This window comes from Alternaria arborescens (assembly GCF_004154835.1).
Source record: "Alternaria arborescens strain FERA 675 chromosome Unknown contig_35, whole genome shotgun sequence".
Classification (NCBI taxonomy): domain Eukaryota; kingdom Fungi; phylum Ascomycota; class Dothideomycetes; order Pleosporales; family Pleosporaceae; genus Alternaria; species Alternaria arborescens.
Genome location: NW_021167890.1, coordinates 204320 through 223295, shown reverse-complemented (window position 1 = coordinate 223295; position 18976 = coordinate 204320). Strand labels below are relative to the sequence as shown.

At 50.5% G+C, this 18976-nt stretch overlaps 7 protein-coding genes across 7 annotated transcripts; 2 read left to right on the top strand and 5 right to left on the bottom strand.

Moving 5' to 3' along the window:
• Positions 1–2589: 2589 nt before the first annotated feature.
• On the top strand, positions 2590–4276 carry AA0111_g10469 (hypothetical protein; the record flags this gene model as incomplete). The annotated part of the gene is made up of 2 exons (XM_028644221.1): positions 2590–2813; positions 2866–4276. The coding sequence occupies 2 exons, from the start codon at positions 2590–2592 to the stop codon at positions 4274–4276; spliced, it is 1635 nt and encodes a 544-aa protein (XP_028501977.1).
• A 465-nt stretch (positions 4277–4741) lies between these two features.
• On the bottom strand, positions 4742–5966 carry AA0111_g10468 (hypothetical protein; the record flags this gene model as incomplete). The annotated part of the gene is made up of 3 exons (XM_028644220.1): positions 4742–5213; positions 5270–5658; positions 5712–5966. The coding sequence occupies 3 exons, from the start codon at positions 5964–5966 to the stop codon at positions 4742–4744; spliced, it is 1116 nt and encodes a 371-aa protein (XP_028501976.1).
• A 1156-nt stretch (positions 5967–7122) lies between these two features.
• AA0111_g10467 (hypothetical protein) lies at positions 7123–8400 on the bottom strand (the record flags this gene model as incomplete). The annotated part of the gene is made up of 2 exons (XM_028644219.1): positions 7123–8306; positions 8355–8400. The coding sequence occupies 2 exons, from the start codon at positions 8398–8400 to the stop codon at positions 7123–7125; spliced, it is 1230 nt and encodes a 409-aa protein (XP_028502005.1).
• Positions 8401–9651: 1251 nt separating this feature from the next.
• On the bottom strand, positions 9652–10409 carry AA0111_g10466 (hypothetical protein; the record flags this gene model as incomplete). Its single annotated transcript, XM_028644218.1, has 2 exons — positions 9652–10277; positions 10328–10409. 2 exons carry the CDS (start codon positions 10407–10409, stop codon positions 9652–9654), a joined length of 708 nt encoding a protein of 235 aa, XP_028502004.1.
• A 547-nt stretch (positions 10410–10956) lies between these two features.
• AA0111_g10465 (hypothetical protein) lies at positions 10957–12069 on the top strand (the record flags this gene model as incomplete). Its single annotated transcript, XM_028644217.1, has 1 exon — positions 10957–12069. One exon carries the CDS (start codon positions 10957–10959, stop codon positions 12067–12069), a length of 1113 nt encoding a protein of 370 aa, XP_028501958.1.
• A 2762-nt stretch (positions 12070–14831) lies between these two features.
• AA0111_g10464 (hypothetical protein) lies at positions 14832–16761 on the bottom strand (the record flags this gene model as incomplete). Its single annotated transcript, XM_028644216.1, has 3 exons — positions 14832–14947; positions 15012–15258; positions 15304–16761. The coding sequence occupies 3 exons, from the start codon at positions 16759–16761 to the stop codon at positions 14832–14834; spliced, it is 1821 nt and encodes a 606-aa protein (XP_028501957.1).
• Positions 16762–18463: 1702 nt separating this feature from the next.
• On the bottom strand, positions 18464–18628 carry AA0111_g10463 (hypothetical protein; the record flags this gene model as incomplete). The annotated part of the gene is made up of 1 exon (XM_028644215.1): positions 18464–18628. One exon carries the CDS (start codon positions 18626–18628, stop codon positions 18464–18466), a length of 165 nt encoding a protein of 54 aa, XP_028502009.1.
• Between the last annotated feature and the right edge of the window lie 348 nt (positions 18629–18976).

The following is an 18976-nucleotide window of genomic DNA, read 5'->3' as shown; positions in this document are numbered from 1 at the left end:
TACCTCGTGACCATGTCAAGCTTGAAATTATACCGAAATGCAGTGCACTCTTTGTTGCCAGCTCGTCTCAACCAGATATCTTGGTCGCCAATACTCCTATGAACTGCACAAAGATAAGGTCCATGGTCTCACACCAAGAGCCCCACAAGTAGCTTGCAAGCACTCAAAACATCAGATCGTTCTTCGCAACCAGCTACTAATCGAAGCTACGCACAATGTCGTCCAACACATATCACGATCTCCAATCCTCTCATCGGACAGAGTCCCCCAAGCTGGCTGCCTCTCATCCCAAGCGCTGCGTCCACAAGAAATTACGGCAAACTGATGCCATTCGCGTCCTCGAGCTTTTACCAGGAATGCCCGGCGCAGTCTTATCATGTCGATTGCTCGAAACAGACCGATCGATGTCTGATGGCGAGTACGAAGCTCTCTCGTACGTCTGAGGTAATCCCGTTCCTGCATGTCATCTGCGCGATGCGGAGAGCGACAGTGTATTATCTATCACGAAGAACTTATGTCTCGCGCTCCAAGCCCTACGCTACCCGGACCGGAGGCGAATTCTCTGTGTGGATGCAGTCTGCATCAACCAGTCGGACAACGACGAAAAAAGCCACCAAGTCAAGAACATGGACTCGGTCTATACGAATACAAGTATGGTCATCATGTGGTTGGACAATGGGAAGTTTCACAAAGCTGTTCAACACTTGCATTGGCTTGAGGAATCTTCTGAAATTGATTTCTCGATGGCACATCCTGAGCCTGCTGACTTTGTCGACAGCATTGTCGCTGCAATCATCGTAATTGTTAGCAGCGAATGGTTTACTAGGCTATGAGTGATACAATGGTTCATCCTTGCTGCCAATGTGCAGATCTGGGCCGGTGATCAGCATATCAATTACAAGACATTAGAAAGCGCGATAAACAAGCTCTGCTCACGAATTGTCAAATGAAAACCCAATCTTGCACTCATCAGCGCCGAATCCAGCGTGAAAGGAGGTATGTCCTTAGACAGTTACCGCTCAGCTGTAGTTCTCATGGATTGCCGTACGAGATGGCATCGTCAACCAGGTTTCGACCTACCACAGTTGTTGTTGTACGACTGTTGTTGCATGATCCATGATCATCCTCCCAATTGTACCAACAAACGGGACTCAATCTAAGGTCTACTTGGACTAGTTAGGTAAAGCACAAGGATCATGCCTAACTATTATTTTGCCGTCATGGGTGTCTTTTTGGAGTTCACCTGGTCGGTACTTTTAAACGGAGATATGGACATATTACGACGCGCAGTGTTCTTAGGAGACGACCCGTCACAGCCTTCATTCGTTTTCAAGCCAGTATTTAAGTCCGGGGCAAGAAAGTATGTGCTAGGACGAGATCTGCCGGGAGATACCGAGGAGCTTCTGTTGAGATAGTCAGACCCGAGACTGTCCGAGTTCGAGGGGTGGCGATCGATCGTATAAGCCGCTGTTGGACGATTTGTCCCATAAGATCAACAGAGACACAGTCTCAGAAAGATTCAATGGTAGATAGACAGGAAATCTTCGAAGACCTCTGGACCCACGACGACTGTTTTGAAGGTCCGACCAGCCTTCCTAAGAGTTCTGAGGGCCTCATACCGGATAGAGATCCAAGCACAAATTTGGTGAAAATCTATCACTCTGTCCAAACATGTTTTGCGCGGCTCATTGAAGGAGGACTGAAAAGGGAGGAATCTACACGAGAGGAAATTCGGTATCGATTTTGGCAAACGGTCATTGCGCACCAGTACCATACACCGCCAGCTATGCCGAAGGATTCCGGCAATGTGCGAATTTATGCCATCTACAGCACTCATTGTCCCGAATTGTTCATCGCCCATAAAGGCTATCTATCAAAGTCGGGCAAAGAAGCTAGAGTTGGTGATGTGTTTGTCATTTTCGATGGCAGTGATGTACCATTCGTGATACGAGAGACACTGAGTGATGATGATGTACGCTGGAAGCTAGCTGGTGAATGCTACTTGTGTGGTTGGATGGATGGGAGCTACTCCGATCACCGGATTGTAGATGACGTAGACGATGGCCTTGCCACGGCAGACACGAAGCCAAACGCGGACTTCTCATACAAGAAGGAAACGCTACTCAGCGAGTATTTCGTACTCTGCTGAAGCCGACGAGAAATCATCTCCAAGACAGGGGCTCTTAAGTGCAAGCCTTCCACTGTTTTTAAGATCGCTTACCTACCTGTCATGAGCGCAATGTTCTCAAACATGAGCAGGGCACACATTGATCTCTCTTCCGAATCGCGCTGTATGTAGTCTGCTCGCACGGCGTCTGTCCTAGCATATATTCAACTTATTCAATCAAAAGGTCGATCACATTCATGCATGTGCTTCCGCGGACCCTTCCGTATGTCGGTGAGGATTGTCGTCCGCGGCAAAGCTCCCCTATTCCCCGCGTTCGTGCCCCACCACCGCTTCCTTGGCCTCCACTCGTTTTTGTATCCACTCAAGATGCAATGCGCGGGGTCGTGCATGTGCATACAGCTTAGCGATTTGCTATCGCTTTTGCTTGATTTGACCTTCGCCCCACGCGACGATAGAACGACATGACTGCTTCCACCTCTTCTTTGCGATTTACACCACAATCACGTTTCCGACACCAGTATCAGATAGTTCCCTTCAAGGACGACAACATGGGTGTGACCCACTCTCCTGAAGTTTCTGCGGTAAATGAGCGCGATGAAGCGCTTGATGGTGCGCAAAGTCGCGAGCGCTTATCGTGGAGGAAGCAGGCCGTCATTGATCTAAAGCCTTCATGGCATCGCGATACGTAGGGACAAACAGCTCAGTTTCTCCCCAATACATGTACTGACTGTATACAGGTACGTCGGAGCACTTCTGTTCAACACCTGCACTTTCATCTTGCCAGCCCTCTACGGCACCTTGTCGAAGCTATGGGTTGCCAATATCGACTCTTCAATGGTTGTCACAACCGACACGTATACGTACATCGGCGTAGTAGCAGAAGTCTTGAACGAAGGGTTACCGCGCGCTTCGTATCTCGTCATCGGCGACAAGGCCAGTCGTGGCTTCCGTGAGCGACTGCAGCTCACCCATACCCTCATCCTCTTCCAGTCACTCCTCGGGCTTATAATGAGCATTGGCTTCGTCGCAGGCGCTTCTACATTCGCAAAAGGTTTCGTGCCTGTCGAAGTGAGAGACGTGAGTGTTACATACGTTCGCATCTCTGCGTTCTCTGCATTCAGCTCGGCAGTCGAGTATGCGGTCAGCGCTTCAACCCGCGCGCTCGACAAGCCCGATGTTCCACTCATCATAAACTCGGTAAAGTTCGCAGTCAACATCATTCTCGACTTGATCATCATCTCCAAGTTCCACGTCGGAAGCATCACACCTACGGTAAACATGCAGGCTGGCATCTCACTGGCTTGCAACCTCACTTCTGCGTTTGCGGGACTGGTGTACTTTGTCTACACAACGACCGTGAGCTCCAAATCTCCACTTCATCACGATACATCCAGCCGGAAAACGATCCCGTCGTTACCAGCATTAGTCACACTTGCAAGGCCAGGAGCGATCTTCTTCACTGAATCCGCCATCCGTAATGCGCTATACCTCTGGCTGGTGCATGGTATTGTCGGTTTGGGCAGCGATTACGCAACTGCTTGGGGCGTCTTTTCGACTATTCGGTGGGGTCTGATCATGGTACCAGTTATGGCACTCGAAGCCACAACCCTGACCTTTGTTGGCCACTCATGGGGAGCTTTGCGTGCAACTATCGTGGGTGTCTCACGGTCCGCAAAGTCACAGGTTACACGACGGCAACTATGGGACGTGACCCGCTGGGCTCTCTACTCCGTCGTCATCGTATTGATGGTTGAGATCCCACTCTGTCTCATCATGTCCTTTGCTGGTGCCGAGCCTTTTGCACGATACCTCTCGGGTTCCGAAGAGGTCGCCCGTATAACCGCTCGCATGTGGCGCACCATCGACTGGTGTTACATTATGTACGGTGTGTCGACACAGCTAGCTGCGGTTCTGGTATCGACACGCCCGACCTGGTATCTCTACCAATCTCTTGCATCGAATATACTATACGTCTTGCCATGGGCGATCGCATGTCAAGTGGTTGATCTAAATGTAGGAGATGCCTGGACATATCACAGTCTGGTGTTTGGTGGAAGTCTGGTTTTCTCGTTCTTCACCATCATTGTAGTCGATGGTGTTTGGGCGCTTCGGCTGTTGAAGGGAAGGATGGGTGTCAATAAGACGTAGTGGTAGCAATAACGTATGACACAGTAGTTCGCTCGAGATAGCTACTAGATCAGCTTGATTCTGCATATTTCTAACTGCGACGATGCGTTTCGACTACCAATGTCCTCTGTGCATTATGTCTTCGCCAAATTGATACTTAGATGAGGCCCTGTTGCGACATTGAATTCTACGCGATGAGCTGAAAGTCGTGATAGGAAAGCCATACACTCTTTCAAGCCCGTTGTGATATTGACTATGAGGATGTACGAGATCTAGATTGTAGGACCCGTACAATGTTCGCGGAGCCGCCGAAGATTAGCGTCGTTTAGGCAAGGCTGCGCGCCACAGGGGTGAGCTTAACGATAAAAGAAACAATTCGCAGAGAGTGTCAATCTCCACGAGATACAATGGGCCAAGGAAGAACGTCAGTGCTCTAGTGAACCCCTCAAATCGCGCAATAACTTTCTAATACACATTAAGCTCGTTCTACATTTGCGTAATCTTGACCGTTCTCATAATCCCTTTGTGGCCTGCTGCACCTCCGTCAGCCGACCCGCTGTCTTTGTCCTGCTCCCACTCCTTATTCAATTCGATCGTGCTCCCACTCGGACTCGACCCATCGCCACCGACAACATGAACAGTGTGGTGTTTTGAATCATGACTGCTGAGCTGAATATCAGTTTCGGTATGCCGACTGGCATGTTCCCGGTACCCAGAACGAGACGGGTGGCCCGAATTCCACATGCGCGAGTGTTTGCGCGAGGTGCTATCATGCGTCGACATGTCGCCAAAGACTTGGCGGAGCAAAGGGCGGAGAGTCGCGGCGGCGGAGGTGGCAAGGCCGATTCCGGTCTCGCATGTGGACCAGATTGCGACGTCGATCGTAGAGTAGAGGAAATCGGGTATGTCGTTGAGACCGTTGATGAACGGAATGCGGACGACTGTTGCAGTAGAGCCGCTAGTGTCGAGTTAGCATGCGATGCAAGGAACACACTAAAGGTGGAAGAAGCTTACATAGCGCAGAAAGCAAGGACGACAGCCACAGTCATCTTCTTCTTCTTGTTCATCTGCAACTTGTGCACGATAAAGATTGGAACGATACTAAACGTCCAATCCGTGGCACAGGACAACGCAGAGTAGCCGTAGAACGAGTTCACAACGACTTTAGAGGGGATGCACTGGCCTTTGCCGCCACGGAACTGCTCCCAGAAGAACGAGACAGGCCAGCATTGGAAGGTAAAGATGAAGAAGAAGTACACGCTGTAGAGTTGGATGGCGATCAGGGCGGTCCAAAGAATGATGCGATGAGTTCTGTCAACGGCAATACGCAGCAGGAAGATGCCGATGCTGCACTTTAGGAAGAAGTTCGTAACAACGTAAGTAGGCTCGCAAGTCCACCACCACTGATTCAGATTGTTAGCCTCATGGAATATGCTTTAGACGTGGTACTACACACCTTCATGCCTACGGGATACTTTTCGTCCGGAATGAGATATCGTCGCTTGCCGGTTCCATTTTGGATACCCAGCAGTGCGGAGGTACAAAAGACTAAGAAGGATACCAGGGTAAGGACAGAGAAGTAGTCATCGGCTGCGAAGTTCTTCACGATAACCAGCTTGCAGTAGCATCGAAGCAGTACCAGCAGGGTGCAGATACAGATGAAGAAGCCCAAGACGCCGGTGAATTCTCCGGATCGATCTTCTCGCGCCATGGTTGTCAGCAGGATAGTAGTGTCGAAGACGGCCCAACTCGAAATCCATCATGCCGGGGAGACGGCTATGTAGTCTGTCAAACTTTCTGCGTGTCCATTGCCATAGGGGTGGACATGACTCCGGGACGGGCGCCATGTCATGCAGGGGCAGGCTGAAAGCCTGTGTGCGGGAAGGATTTTCCGCAAGGCGGGCAACAAGCGAGCGAAATGATCCTCGGATCCTCAATCCGTCTCCACAGCGGTTGAGCCCTGACTCGAAGATTGGGGGCCTGACAGGATGCCACTTGATTCTATCTATGATTAATGCGATTGGGGACCCGCAAAATGCCTACTAGACTGAGAACTGGGCAGATTTCCCGGGATAGTGGTTGTAAGTGATTCTCGTCGTCTCGGTCATCTCCTTGTGGCGGCTCTAGATCCGTGCAGCCACACCAAAACCAGTCGCTTGAGCCGCATCTGTTGAGAATTCTTCAACGTCAAGCAGGCTGGATCAGTCGCAATCGTCCCGTTGTGCTCGCCACTCTTTCTTTTTTTCTTCTAATGTCGCTACGGCATGTATGCGCTGCTCACGAGCGTGCGACGCGCTTCCCCGTTGTCATACGCAATCGCGAAGACGTGCGAATGTCATGGTACAGTACTAGGTCAAAAGTTGTAGTTTTAGCGACGCTTGCGGCTTATTCCGCTGTCAGTGATGTACGCCGCTTCCACGCCAGGGTAGCGTCATTCCAAGCCTGCCGGGGTGCATGGTGTAACGGTAACATTCTCATCCGGATTCTCGAATTGTCCTGAGACAGACAAGTGCGATGCGCATTCATTCTGCAGCTTTCCTTCGCTTAGCATGTTAGTCTTCAATGTCAAACAGCATGTTCCTAGCTATGCTATCTCCATCTTGTCAACACCCCACCCTTAATCTCCCGCAAAACTTACCTATCAGTTCGCAAAAGCATGTAGCGTACTACACAAGCGAGCTGCCTGTTTGCGCTAAAACCACATCCAGTTTTCGACTACACGCAATTGTACAAGTCAATCAACAACGATAACTGAAGCTCGAATTTAACTTCTCTACTCAGAATTTACTACTGACGGAAGGTTGTGAGCTGAACAAGGACCAAACGCCCACCGTACCGACCGGGCGTGGATTAAATGGGCTCACAAGCTACTGATAGCCCTCTGTCTTCGCAGCATGACTTGGCTTCGTCCCCAACTGCATGACAGGGCTATTGATGAAGTTGTCCAACCCATCGTGCGTGAAGAACGTTTGCGCCTTGGAGATCTGCACTTCGTTTGCACCGCGTTTCCAGATACTTTCGTCGTAAGCCGTGATTGCATCTTTGAGGGAAGCGCTCCCGCTCCGCACGCTCTTTAGCGCTTCGACGAAGCAATGCGCGGAGTAGAAGGCATTGTTGGCGCCTTGCCCACGATGGAAAGTCATGGCGTGCGCAGCATCACCGCATAGCGTCACTCGTCCATCTTGGTTGTCCCAAGGAACCGTTTTCCATATCTTGAGTTGATCGCGTAGCACCGTTGTGTCCTCTGGTATCCATTCGATTGCGCTCTTGTAGGGCTCCGCCCATCCGTCTCGTTGCACGTGCGCCTTGAGGCGCTTCAGCCGATCCGTCTCATTGTCGTGGTCTTCAACATACTTCAGTGGCCACGTCGACAGGATCTGGAACGTCCAAGTACTTGCGTCCTTTTCATCTGGCATATCGAGCACATTGGCACGGATATAGTGGCCTGCAGGGTGGATCGCTATATCTACGAGTGGGTGGAGGCGATCTTTGATGAAATGCGCTTGCTCAGCGGTGTACGAGGCGTTGAAGTTCATCAAAGCGAATGGGAGCGTATCCATATTGCCTTCCTTCGGTATGAGGCACCGCCGCACTTTCGACATTGCGCCATCAACGCCGATGACTATGTCGCCTTCATCGCTGGAGCCGTCTTCGAAGTGCACTCTGACTCCACCATCATCCTTCATCTCATAGTACGAGAAGCTCTTGCCATAGCTAACATTTAGTCGCTCGGCTAACAGTATGCGCAATCTTCGGATGTTGATCTCCCGTGCTTTCGGTATCGGAAATGCAAATGCTTCTTCTCGCGTTTGGCCGTTGTAGATAACGATCCGATCTTCGCCGAGTGCCTCGCAGTCGACGTACGGGTCGACTTGACATGAGTTGATCTTCTTGCTAAGCTCTTCAGGGATGAGATCGAATAGGTACGGCCGTGCCCAACCCAGGGTGAAGGCCCAATGACGATGCCGGAAAACATCAGCACCTTTGTCGTATATGCTAAAGGAAATGCCAGCTTTCTTGAGACCATGAGCGAGCGCGCAGCCGGCAGGGCCTTTGCGTGTCAGTAAGCGTCACTAGTGTTGTGGAAACGAATAAGTACCGGCGCCAATGACGATCACTTTAAGGTTTGTGTCGACGCTACCCATTGTAAGAAGTTGTGGGTTGCGATAAGAGAGCAAGATGGTGCAGAGATGAGCGAGGCATGAGCACTCTTAACATTGGCTACCAAGCTGGTACCATGCTGCAGGGCCGTTCACGCCATCCGAAGTACGTATGCTAGTGCTAGAGTGAGTGAGATGCAGTTGCAACGGAAGCGGCGGGCGCCGCCATTCGAACGGCGCTAGTGCCTGACGCCGGTTCTCCGCCTCCCCAATGCCGTGCCCAGACATTCCGCAAACACCTGCACGATGGCGACCTTCAATACCGAGACACTCAGCTTATTGCCAGGTGATGATGACGATGCGAAAGCGCGACAGAGCCTTCGGGGATATAACATCAGTGTCTCTTCGTGATATTCAAAGATACTTGACTACCAGATGCATCATGTTGATTCACTGGTTGACGTGCTTTGAAGCCCTTGTATTATACTACAGCACGTGGGACCGATTGACTGGAACCGTCTAGAATCCTAACCCCAAGCCCTCAAGTCGGGTGGAATAAAGCAAATGAGAAGCCTTGCGGGAGTGCCACAAGTTGCCTCAGAGCCAGGGTTCTCCCCCCTAACACTGCAAGATATGTCAATATCATCCATCGGTTGGTGACAGAGCCATGCACGACGGCAGAAAGGATTGAACTTACGTTGATACATATGAGCTAGATCAATCTTGTTAGCAACATATTTTCTTCTAGGGAAAGCTGGAGCTTGAGATGGAAACAATGGTCAACACTCACATTCCCGTGGATCCAACAACCACATCCATTCGCAGCACAAATCTACGTTAATCCTCCACGTCAGCCAATAGTTCCGACAAGGAAAACGAAGACGAACAATACGCCTCGCTGCCATGCAGTCAATGGCATACGTACTTTCTCTTGCTCAGAAGTGCATGCTTTTCCTGGGTCTGGCAATTGGCGCTCCAGTACATTTCCGTGGTGGTCGAACGGTGACATAGGCCCAGCGACAGCCAGGCCGATGATGACGGGAATTAGGAAGATGAATTTCATGTTGTTTTTCAAAGTGGATTAGATTCAGAATGCAGTGGGTTGAAGCAGAGTGGCTCTCTGTGCTATAAGTCGTGTTAATCTGAGGCGCCCAAATTAATGATACTAATCAGCAAATGACACGTGCGGGTATTCCTCCGTTCGACATACGAGATCCGAACTCGGACTGCAGGTAACTCAGCAAGACGATATCTTCGAACGTCATCAGGTACCATAATCCTCCCGCAAGCGTTCCGTTATACTTCAGCATCGACATTCATCCCAACCGCATGACATACAGCAGCCCGGACTATCTCCCTCACAATCTCAACTTCGTCTTCGTTCCTTGGCGCATATACCATGATCCAGCTCGGCGGTGCCAACCAAGTCACTGGAAAGCGCTGTCCCCAGCCCCTCTGCATCACCAGCTTCGCGTCTTGTGGGCTTACGTACACATGCAATGAATTCTCTGCTGGGTGTACGTGAGCTACTTCGAAGAAGATCTTGTGTGCGACGGGGTTGATGGTCTTGACATCTGGTTTGACGTAGATGGCTGAGCCAGTGCCACCCTCAGTCTTACTTGGGCCCGTCTCGATATACTTCGAGTAGGCCTTCGCATCTGCAAACTCCCGCATCAGATTGTGAAGTGTAGAGGAGGCACCGGGTGTTATCTTCTCTGGAAACTGGCGTTGGGGCAGTGTCCAGCGCGTGAGCCCGGGTCTACGGCCAACGCGATTTGGAATCTTCTGCGGTTTTATGTAGGATATCCCTGAGTCGGGGATAGGTGACGCATCTAGGAGGTTTTGGCGCGTGTATAGCAGGTAAAGTCCCCATCGCCGGATCTTGATGTAGCCTTCCAACGTGGGTGGCGTGCCTCCGGTTCCTGCGACGGTTTAGCAACCGCACTTCATGAATATGCGAAGGCTTGCGAACCGAAGCTTTGCCAGCTCTTGAAATCATACCAAAACGCTAGTCCTGCGGCTGCGATGCCAGCCAGTATGTATTGGGCACTCATCCCACTCAAGGCTTTGCGGTGGGTGGCAAAACAAAGTTGATCAGATGGAGCCTGACGAGACAGCGAAGACGTCGCTTTTCTGGACTTTGTTCCCGAATGTTCGCAGCATTCGTTCAGGATCCAAGATCGGAGGGGGTGGTCAGTAGCGTCAGCACGATGTGGGGTCGGTGAGCATCGGAAGGATGTCGCGGGCGGGAAGTCTAATTGCGCTAGAACATCGGGTCCCCTCATCATCGCCCAATCGCCCGACTCCCTCCCCGCAACACCTCCGCGACCCCATCCAGCAGCATGTCACGATGTAGGAGTTTGTCGCGCGCACCAGGCGCAAGCTACGATTCGACAGTCGCAACTCCTCTACGGCTATCATTGTCGACTTTGCGACGCACTACTCGAAGTCAGTCAAAGAGCTAGCACCTCCAGGGCGCCCGCGGTTTAAAACGCTACTATTCCCGCCAGTGCCTTGAAACATCGCCTGCAAACCTCATAAGTCAAGGCCTCCGTCTCGCAGGCCGAGCAAGATGTACACATACAAGTGCTGAAAACACAGATGGTACTTTGCAACGTTTGCGCCGCTGAAAAGAGTAAAAGTGACGCCGAGAGCTCACATCCGCGTGCTCTAGCATCTCATCCACCCACTCCAACACAGCTCCGCGGGTATCTGCAGCCATCAAAAGAGCGCGAACTCTCGATCATTGAAGAGGCCAGAGTTGAGTCACTCAAGGCCGAATCGCTCAAGACCGGACCGCCATCGCCAAGATCGCCAGAAACTGCGACCGCCCCAAAGAACCAGCCTAGAGAGCGTAAATCTCGACACTCAAAGATGTCCATTCCACCTCAACTCCAGCAGCAACTGCGCCTGCTCATCCGCGCTAACCACATCCTCCACCACCATGGCCTGGTCGACGCCTTCGGCCACATATCCGTGCGACACCCGCTCAACAAGGAGCAATACATCATCGCCGCATACGATCCCGGCGCCCCGGCGCTCGTCAAGAACATGAGCGACTTTATATCGTACTGGGTCAAGGACTCTACGCCCGTCGACCCCGACGCACCACAGGGCTACAGCGAGCGCTACATACACGGCGAGATATTGCGACGGTTCCCAAAAGTGAACTGTGTGGTGCATTCCCATTCGGAGGACGTCATTCCTTTCACTGTGGGACATGGTGCGCGGGAGCCGCATCCTGTGCGACCGGTCTTTCACATGGCTGGCTTCCTTGGCCAGGGCGGTGCTTCGGTGTTCACAATGGATAGTCTGTACGGGACGGCACGAGCGCCGTCGGAGCACGACTTGTTGATCAAGAATGCGACGCTCGGTGCAGCTTTGGCGGCGCGTTTCTCACCGGAGAACCCGGTGGTGCTGCAGCACAAGCACGGATTCACAACGTTTGGAGCGACTATTGAAGAGGCGGTGTATCGGGCGATATATACTCAGAAGAACTGTATACTGCTGCAACGCGCGATTGCTATCGCGGGAGGTGATGCGGAAGCTGTGTCGTACTTGAGCGCGCAGGAAATCAAGGATTGCGCAATTATGAACAAGAAGACGTTGGATAAGTCTTTCAGATTGTGGATAAGGGAAGTGCAGGTCAATCGGCTATATGAGAACGAAGAGGGCGAGCCGGAGAAGGGCAAGGTTGCGGGGATGAAGATGTGACCGGACGCACATTCGGTGTGTGATTGCTGGTGCATTCATCACTCTACAGAGTCTGTTGCCGTGACGCTGTATAAGGGTAGATGAGATACATCCTTACTGTTCTTCTCGTCTGGTGTTTGGCATTGAGCATTTCCAACAGACCTAATCGAGTCTCCCATATTCATAGCGATCGACAGTCAGGATTTCGTGCCAATTGAATCGCTTAGCCCATGTAACGTGGTTCGATGGCGTTTATGCATTGATGATGCGGATGCTTGGCAGCTGAAATGTCCACTCAAGAGAGCCTGCTGGGGTACCAGCTGAACATGCCGCTAAGCCCGATGTCGACTGACCGGCTCAGCCTCGCATGCGTCATGCGTCGAAGGCATCGAGTCGATTGATTCACTCGTCTTTGTGCAACTTACCGCAGCCTTTGGCCAGGTAACAATCCATTCATCTCAAGCTACATGTCCTTCGCCTCGAATCAGACGGGGAGCCATGACTGACATCGCTTCCTCATTAACAGAGCTAGGAGAACCGCACCCTGAGTGCCCGTATCTATATCAGTATGATTCCCTAGAAGGCAAACCATCACGCACGATACGATTACTCAAAGTCGGCGACGATCGCGATAACGGAGCTGACGATCCCTCGGAGCGCTGTGATGACTATCGCGAGAGCGACAGATGCAAGCACGCATGCGGTCCGATGCTCAATCCTTGGATGCTAAAGGTCAGCCTGCACGAAGCATGTTTGGATGACAGTCCCGAATATGAAGCGATCTCTTATGCCTGGGGCAGCGCAAATCTGGTGGAGCAAGTGGCTTGTAACTCTAAGTGGCTATGGGTTACTCAAAGCTGTTATGACCTACTATACGAATTGCGAAGACGAGACCGGAGTCTCAGCAGGAGAGAAGCTCAATGTTATTGGATCGATGCTATCTGCATCAATCAAGGCTTCCAGGAAGAGGATGCCCCGGAACAGAGAAGCCAGCGAGAGCGTAGCCACCAAGTCGCTATGATGGCAACTATCTATGAAAATGCCGAGCAAGTAGTTGTCTGGCCTGGGCGTATCGATCACGAACTGGAACTAAGCTTAAATAGCACCTTGACGTCTGGTAAGTTGCAGCGAAGATGAATTGGTGCTGTATGCTAACATCAAACATATAGTTTACAAAGGCGATCTACCTTCGCTGCGTTCGTTGATCCGGCAGCCATATTTCACTCGAATATGGCCCCTCCAAGAGATTGCGCTTGCTCGATGCTGTATCATGCTTTTGACTAATGCCACTAGCGTAGATATTAGATCAGTGTTTCTAATGCCGCATCCCGCATCGAGGCACTACAGAACTGCTCGAGACAACCCAGAGCTTGCGTCATTGAAACTGGAATTAGAGCGAATCACTACTCTCCATCGACAGCTACTAGGGTTCTTTCAATCACGATACGATAATTTGAATGGTAGTGCCACGCCGAGCAGATCCCCTTCAATTTCCGAAGTTCTGCTTCAAGCTCGTGATCATCAGGCGTCTGAGCCCAGGGATAAAGTCTTCGCACTCTATGGTCTGCTCCAGCGCTTACAAGCCCACTTGGAAGCTCCGAACTATCTGAGATCTGTCGGCGATGTATACTTGGAAGCCAGCACATCAGCAATCCATCAGGATCGTAGCCTCCATATATTCGAAGGCCTTACAGGGGTTTCGGGGTATGACTTACCCAGTTGGAGTCCGAATTGGTTTGATCATCAACACATTACTAGAGTGGCAGAGTGGACGGACCACAAAGCAAGTGGTTCAAGTGAAGCTCAACCTTGTATCCTCAAGCGAGAGCTCCTCATTCATGGTTTGATAGTCGATGTCGTGTATCAGGAGCACACTACTTTTGCTGCTACTTCTTTCCTGGTCAAAGCAGACAACCTAGCCGGAAGCCTAACTGAGCCCCTTCGTGATCTCAGCAACGTGCTCGAAGAACAGTACCTAGGCCTGCTTGAGAAGTTGTTTCTAGATTTATGGGGGAATTTGGATGGAAGAAGCTCGAGAGACTACTGTCATTGGAAGTGGGTACAGAATGATGCCGAGAAGAGAACCGACAAAAAAGCCGTATGCAGACTGATAGGGTATCGAATCGACAAAGAGTGTACACAGGCAATTATCAAGCACACTCCTATCTTGCATGCAAACCTTTGTCGCAGACTTGATCGCAAGAAGCTTTTCCAGACACGGGACGGACGTTTCGGCATCGCATCGAGTAGCATCAAAAGTGGCGACTCAATCGTCCTACTTCAAGGGTGCAACCTGCCTATGGTCGTTCGGCCAGATAGCAACAAGTGGAAACTAGTCGCTCCTGCGTATCTACCAGCAGACGGAATCATGGATGGAAAGTTGTGGAAGCCAGACGGTCCTTTGTCGTGTTTCTCATTCGTATAGGAAATACTATGGCGATGCGTCTCATTCGCGAGGAACTGGCGGACTAGCCTGTATCACTCCTGATCGTACCCTCTTGATGAGCCTACGCCTTTACTTGGAGATAGATTGATGTATGATTGGGACCTGTTTCGAAAATTCTGTTCCTTTACAGCGGTAGAACACATACCAAACGATCAGCCCGCTATTCGGCTAGCACCTCGACTGGCTTATGCATTTTTTTTGTTGCTTTCTTCTTCTTTTTCGGAACAGAAATTGGGATCGAGAAATTCCATTCATCGTCAGGTGTAGCGGCTTGATCAGGACCACAAGTCTCTTCAATGATATAGGGAGGCTCTTCTTCATGATAAGATAAGATCTCTTATGGTTCTGGTTCTGGTTCTGGCTCTGGTTCCGGTTCCAGTTCCAGCTCCAGCTCCGAGCTTCCATTCTCATTGTCGAATTCTATACTGTACTCTGCGGGGATTCGTTCGGTATCTAGAAATTGTAAGATTCTATAGGGTTCTTCAGAATGAGAATATCTTTCTTCCGACCCACGCACCTTTTTGAAGTGGCGAGATGTCCTGGACACCTTGGAGAGCTTTGTGCCCGTGTTCCAGAATCTTGAGCTTCTCGCTACAACGCGTTCTCTCCCTTGACGATTCCTCGCTCTCTGATGCCAGGTTGGCCACTGTGACATCGTCGATATCAATAACATCCGCCGGGGAAAACAGGGTGGGGAGTTCTTGGATGAGTCGTGCTTCGACGGCAAGGACACTGAAGTCATCGATGATCTTCTTTTGCGCAACCTACCAATGTAAATAATCTGCAGAAGAGACTGGAGATATACTCACTTTGTAGTAAGCCTCCATGAAATCTGTAGCAGTGGAGCTAGCGTAAGTATTCATGTCAGCTTCAGTCTTCGAAACGAGGGCATTGATCAAGACATCCACGTCCATCTCGAACAGTTGAACGCCACCTGCAGCGAAATGATCGCCAAAAAGTCCCTCTAAAGATTTTCTGATCTCTTTTGTCCGACGTGCACTTTGTGCTTTCTGTACACTCTCCGTGAGGTAATGGTTGTACGTGATTGGGTGGCCAGAATCATGAGGTTTTAGTAGCTCCGCTACTTTGTCACAAAGCTCAGAGGTAAGCCTTTCCAATCTGACGTAGACAAACCGCCTTAGTATGCCAGCGAGACTGGCTTCGTCACAAACGTGCGCGAGAGCTTTGCGCGCAAGGAAGCGAACAGCGTGAAGGACTATATCCAGACACTGATTGACAAGGCCTGCCCAAGGCTTTCGCTGTTCGTGGAACAAGTGCCCAATGATAAGTGGGTCGAACGTACCGGGAAGCTCTCGACCTCTGCTTCGTTCCAGAAGTTTAGTGACTTTCGAGATGTAGTCCTTACGGGATATCCGATGAGGTGGGTCGGTCGGGCCTTCGTCCAGAATTGTAAAGGTATGGCCCTTCCTGCGCATGTCGGCTGCAAACGCTGTTAGTGTATTCTGGAGAACCGCTCGTAGACGCTTTTGATATCCTTCATTTGTGGAAGCGTCACCGAAGAAAGGATCAAGATATTGTCCATCCACAGCAGCTTTGATAAGAGTGCTGAACGACTGGCTAACCTGGAGCAGATACCGTCGCTGTTCTTGGGCAGTGGCTCTTGGCGCACCCAAAGTGTCCAATCTTGCTGTACATTCTTGAATGCCGTCCTTGATCTGCACGAGTACATCTGGTAGTTGCGCTACGATATGATCTTTGAGAATCTTGCTCAGCCTCGGCTTTAGGCTGTGGATACCGGTTTGATCAGCCGAAAGTGACCTCCAGATCCCTTTTTCGAAGAATGATGCTTCAATTCGGTCGCGCTCTTCTGTAGTTGAGTCCTTAGTCGTGAAGTCCCTGTTGCGAAGCACATGCCAACCCAGGCGGAACTTCACTTCTTTATTCTGCGCCAGCTCCAGGTAAAATTTCTCACTATCAGATCCCTCATAAAGCGTATCCGGCTTTGTGATCAACCCAAGGGTACGGCGGCCCGTTGGATCAATCTCACGTGAATGTTTTGTGATCGATTGATTATTGAAGTCGTTCTTGGCGGATACAACGGCGAGTATGATGCTGCGTGGATTCTTCATGTAGGAAAGTACAAGTGTCTTGACTGTCTTGGCGTCTTCGTCTGACTGGGAGCGGCTACCAGCTTGAAATAATCCTGGCAGATCCACAAGCGTAAGGTGTGGTTGATTGGGTCCTGAAAGTTCTAGACGAAGGATATCGGAGCTGAAAACTTTGTCGCTGCTCTCAGAAATTCCCATTGCATCTTTGGCTGCTTCAATAACAGCTTCAAGTCCTCTGTCGAGACAGAGGAGTGGAAGTTCCGCAGCTTCTCTAGGTCTCTCTCTGAACGGTCTCTTTCTCGGGAGTCCGGAACAATACTGACCTTGATCGGTGCATCTGCGCCTCGCCGCAAGATCAACTCTGTCGCGAACCTAGTACAAAGGTTGTCTTTGCTTGGGAACTTCACACCCGAAACTGCTTCAAGGACAGAGCTTTTGCCCGAAGACTGTTCGCCGCACACAATAATCTCGGGCAGGTCGATGTATCGATTGATTCCATAGGATCGAAGACTGTCAACAATGTCTAGTAGATCTCGCGTTTCGTGGGACTGCAGAGACATAGTGCGAGGGTGGACGGCGTATACAGCCAATATATGCAGTAAGCTAACAGGCTGAGATATAATCGTTGCCAGACAGAGGTGAAGAATGCGCGGCGAAGGTTTGTAGGTAAGGAGAGTGGCGAGCACGGGGTGGGCTTGTCTTCTGAAGCGAAAGAAAATATTAGGAACCCATCGAATGATCCGTGGTAAATGGAGGAGCTGTTTCAGCCGTGGGAGAAAGCGCTTAGCTACCGCTGGTGGCGCAGCATTGTTCGAATGATAGCATACCACGTCTTACCTTTTGGACGCATCTGTCCGTGGCTCATAATTTCGAATCATTGTACAAGGATCCCCAGGCGGCTGCATATTCACGCCATCATCGTGCAGCATCTTCGAATAATAGTGCATGATTGGCACAGTTCAGAGTAAAAGAAGTGATGATAGTCAGTGATGCGGCGCGGTTACCCCGCGGGTCGTATCGGTACCCAATGGTCGTTCTGGCGACGGTCACCTTGCTCTTCGCTATTATGCATGGATAGCAAATCGCAAACAGAGACGCTTGTGATGACTGTTTCGAGCAGCTTCATCCCTCCTTCAATATAGGTTCTTCCTTCTTATTTTGCTTAGCTGGTGTACCATAGACGATGCCCCCACGCTTCATGAGCAGTTAGCTGTTGAATACTCCCGAGGTCGCCCCAATCAGCTATTTCGTCTCTATTCATGTCTAAACATGAAACTCCGAATACTATACAGTGGCGTCGTGGGCAGACGGTCATCGCGAGTTCCCCAGAGACTACAGTCGTTATCTTGCTACCACCATTCTGCGATTGGCCGTCAAACAATCGATAGCGATCAGAGGCGCTTGCTGAATTGATGCAGAAATCGGGCCTCAGCCACGCTTCCCGAGCTTGTCAACGTCCAATCTAAGATAATCACGTTTACACCTTTACAGCCCTAATAGCCTGTTGATGCTATATTTTCTTCTTATATGCTATGGTATCAGGTGTAGTATTGTGCGAAGAGACGCTGGATTGACAGGACTTAGATAGCTCCTTACGAATCGGAAGAGCTTATACAAGGAGGAGATTGTGAAGTACATGTAACTCAGACTTCTAGTAGACCAAGCCGGTGCTAGCTGTCCACATACAAGACCTGTACTATCTATCATGCGAAGCAATTAGCTTGTCCACACTCGCCCGGATCAACTATCCCGTCTCTATTTATATCAAAGCATGAGACTCCCCACTGTATACCCGGCTCACAAATCAAGCACATGCCGCCGCGGCTCGGATAGTTCTAGACGTCGCATTATTATCAGTCATCTTCTTTTTATCGTCGAACGAGATACTCAAAGCGAGATGCTATTGTGCAAGATCACTAGAGAAGGCAACACTCACCGATCCTCCGCAAGCAGCTTGACGCTTTCCGACATCTTGAGAGATAGCTTCGGATGATCGTTCCAACGGCACAGCAATCGCAAGGATTGGCAAGGTGGCTAGCATAGAGAGGCTTAGAACGAATTTCATGTTGGAAAATGATAGCGGCTCGTAGACAGGTAGAATATCAGAAGGAGGGCGGTGTAGTTGAAAGATGTTAATCTATCGAGACAGAACAGCTTGTTTATATAACTATATTCTAACGGAGCAGTTTCTCGGACATCTCGGACATCGCGGAAGCCACCGAAGCAGTACTGCTTTGAGTTTCGGCGTACGGTGCCTTGGCCCTTGGCAGTACACGATGCCAGCCTGCTATTTGCTACCAACCATAAGACACAATTTGCAATCAGAGACGTTTGTAATCACCTTTGTACGAACTAGATCACGGCAACAAGTGCTGCCTATCCTGAAGTGATGGCAAAAGTTCTTACAGAGCCA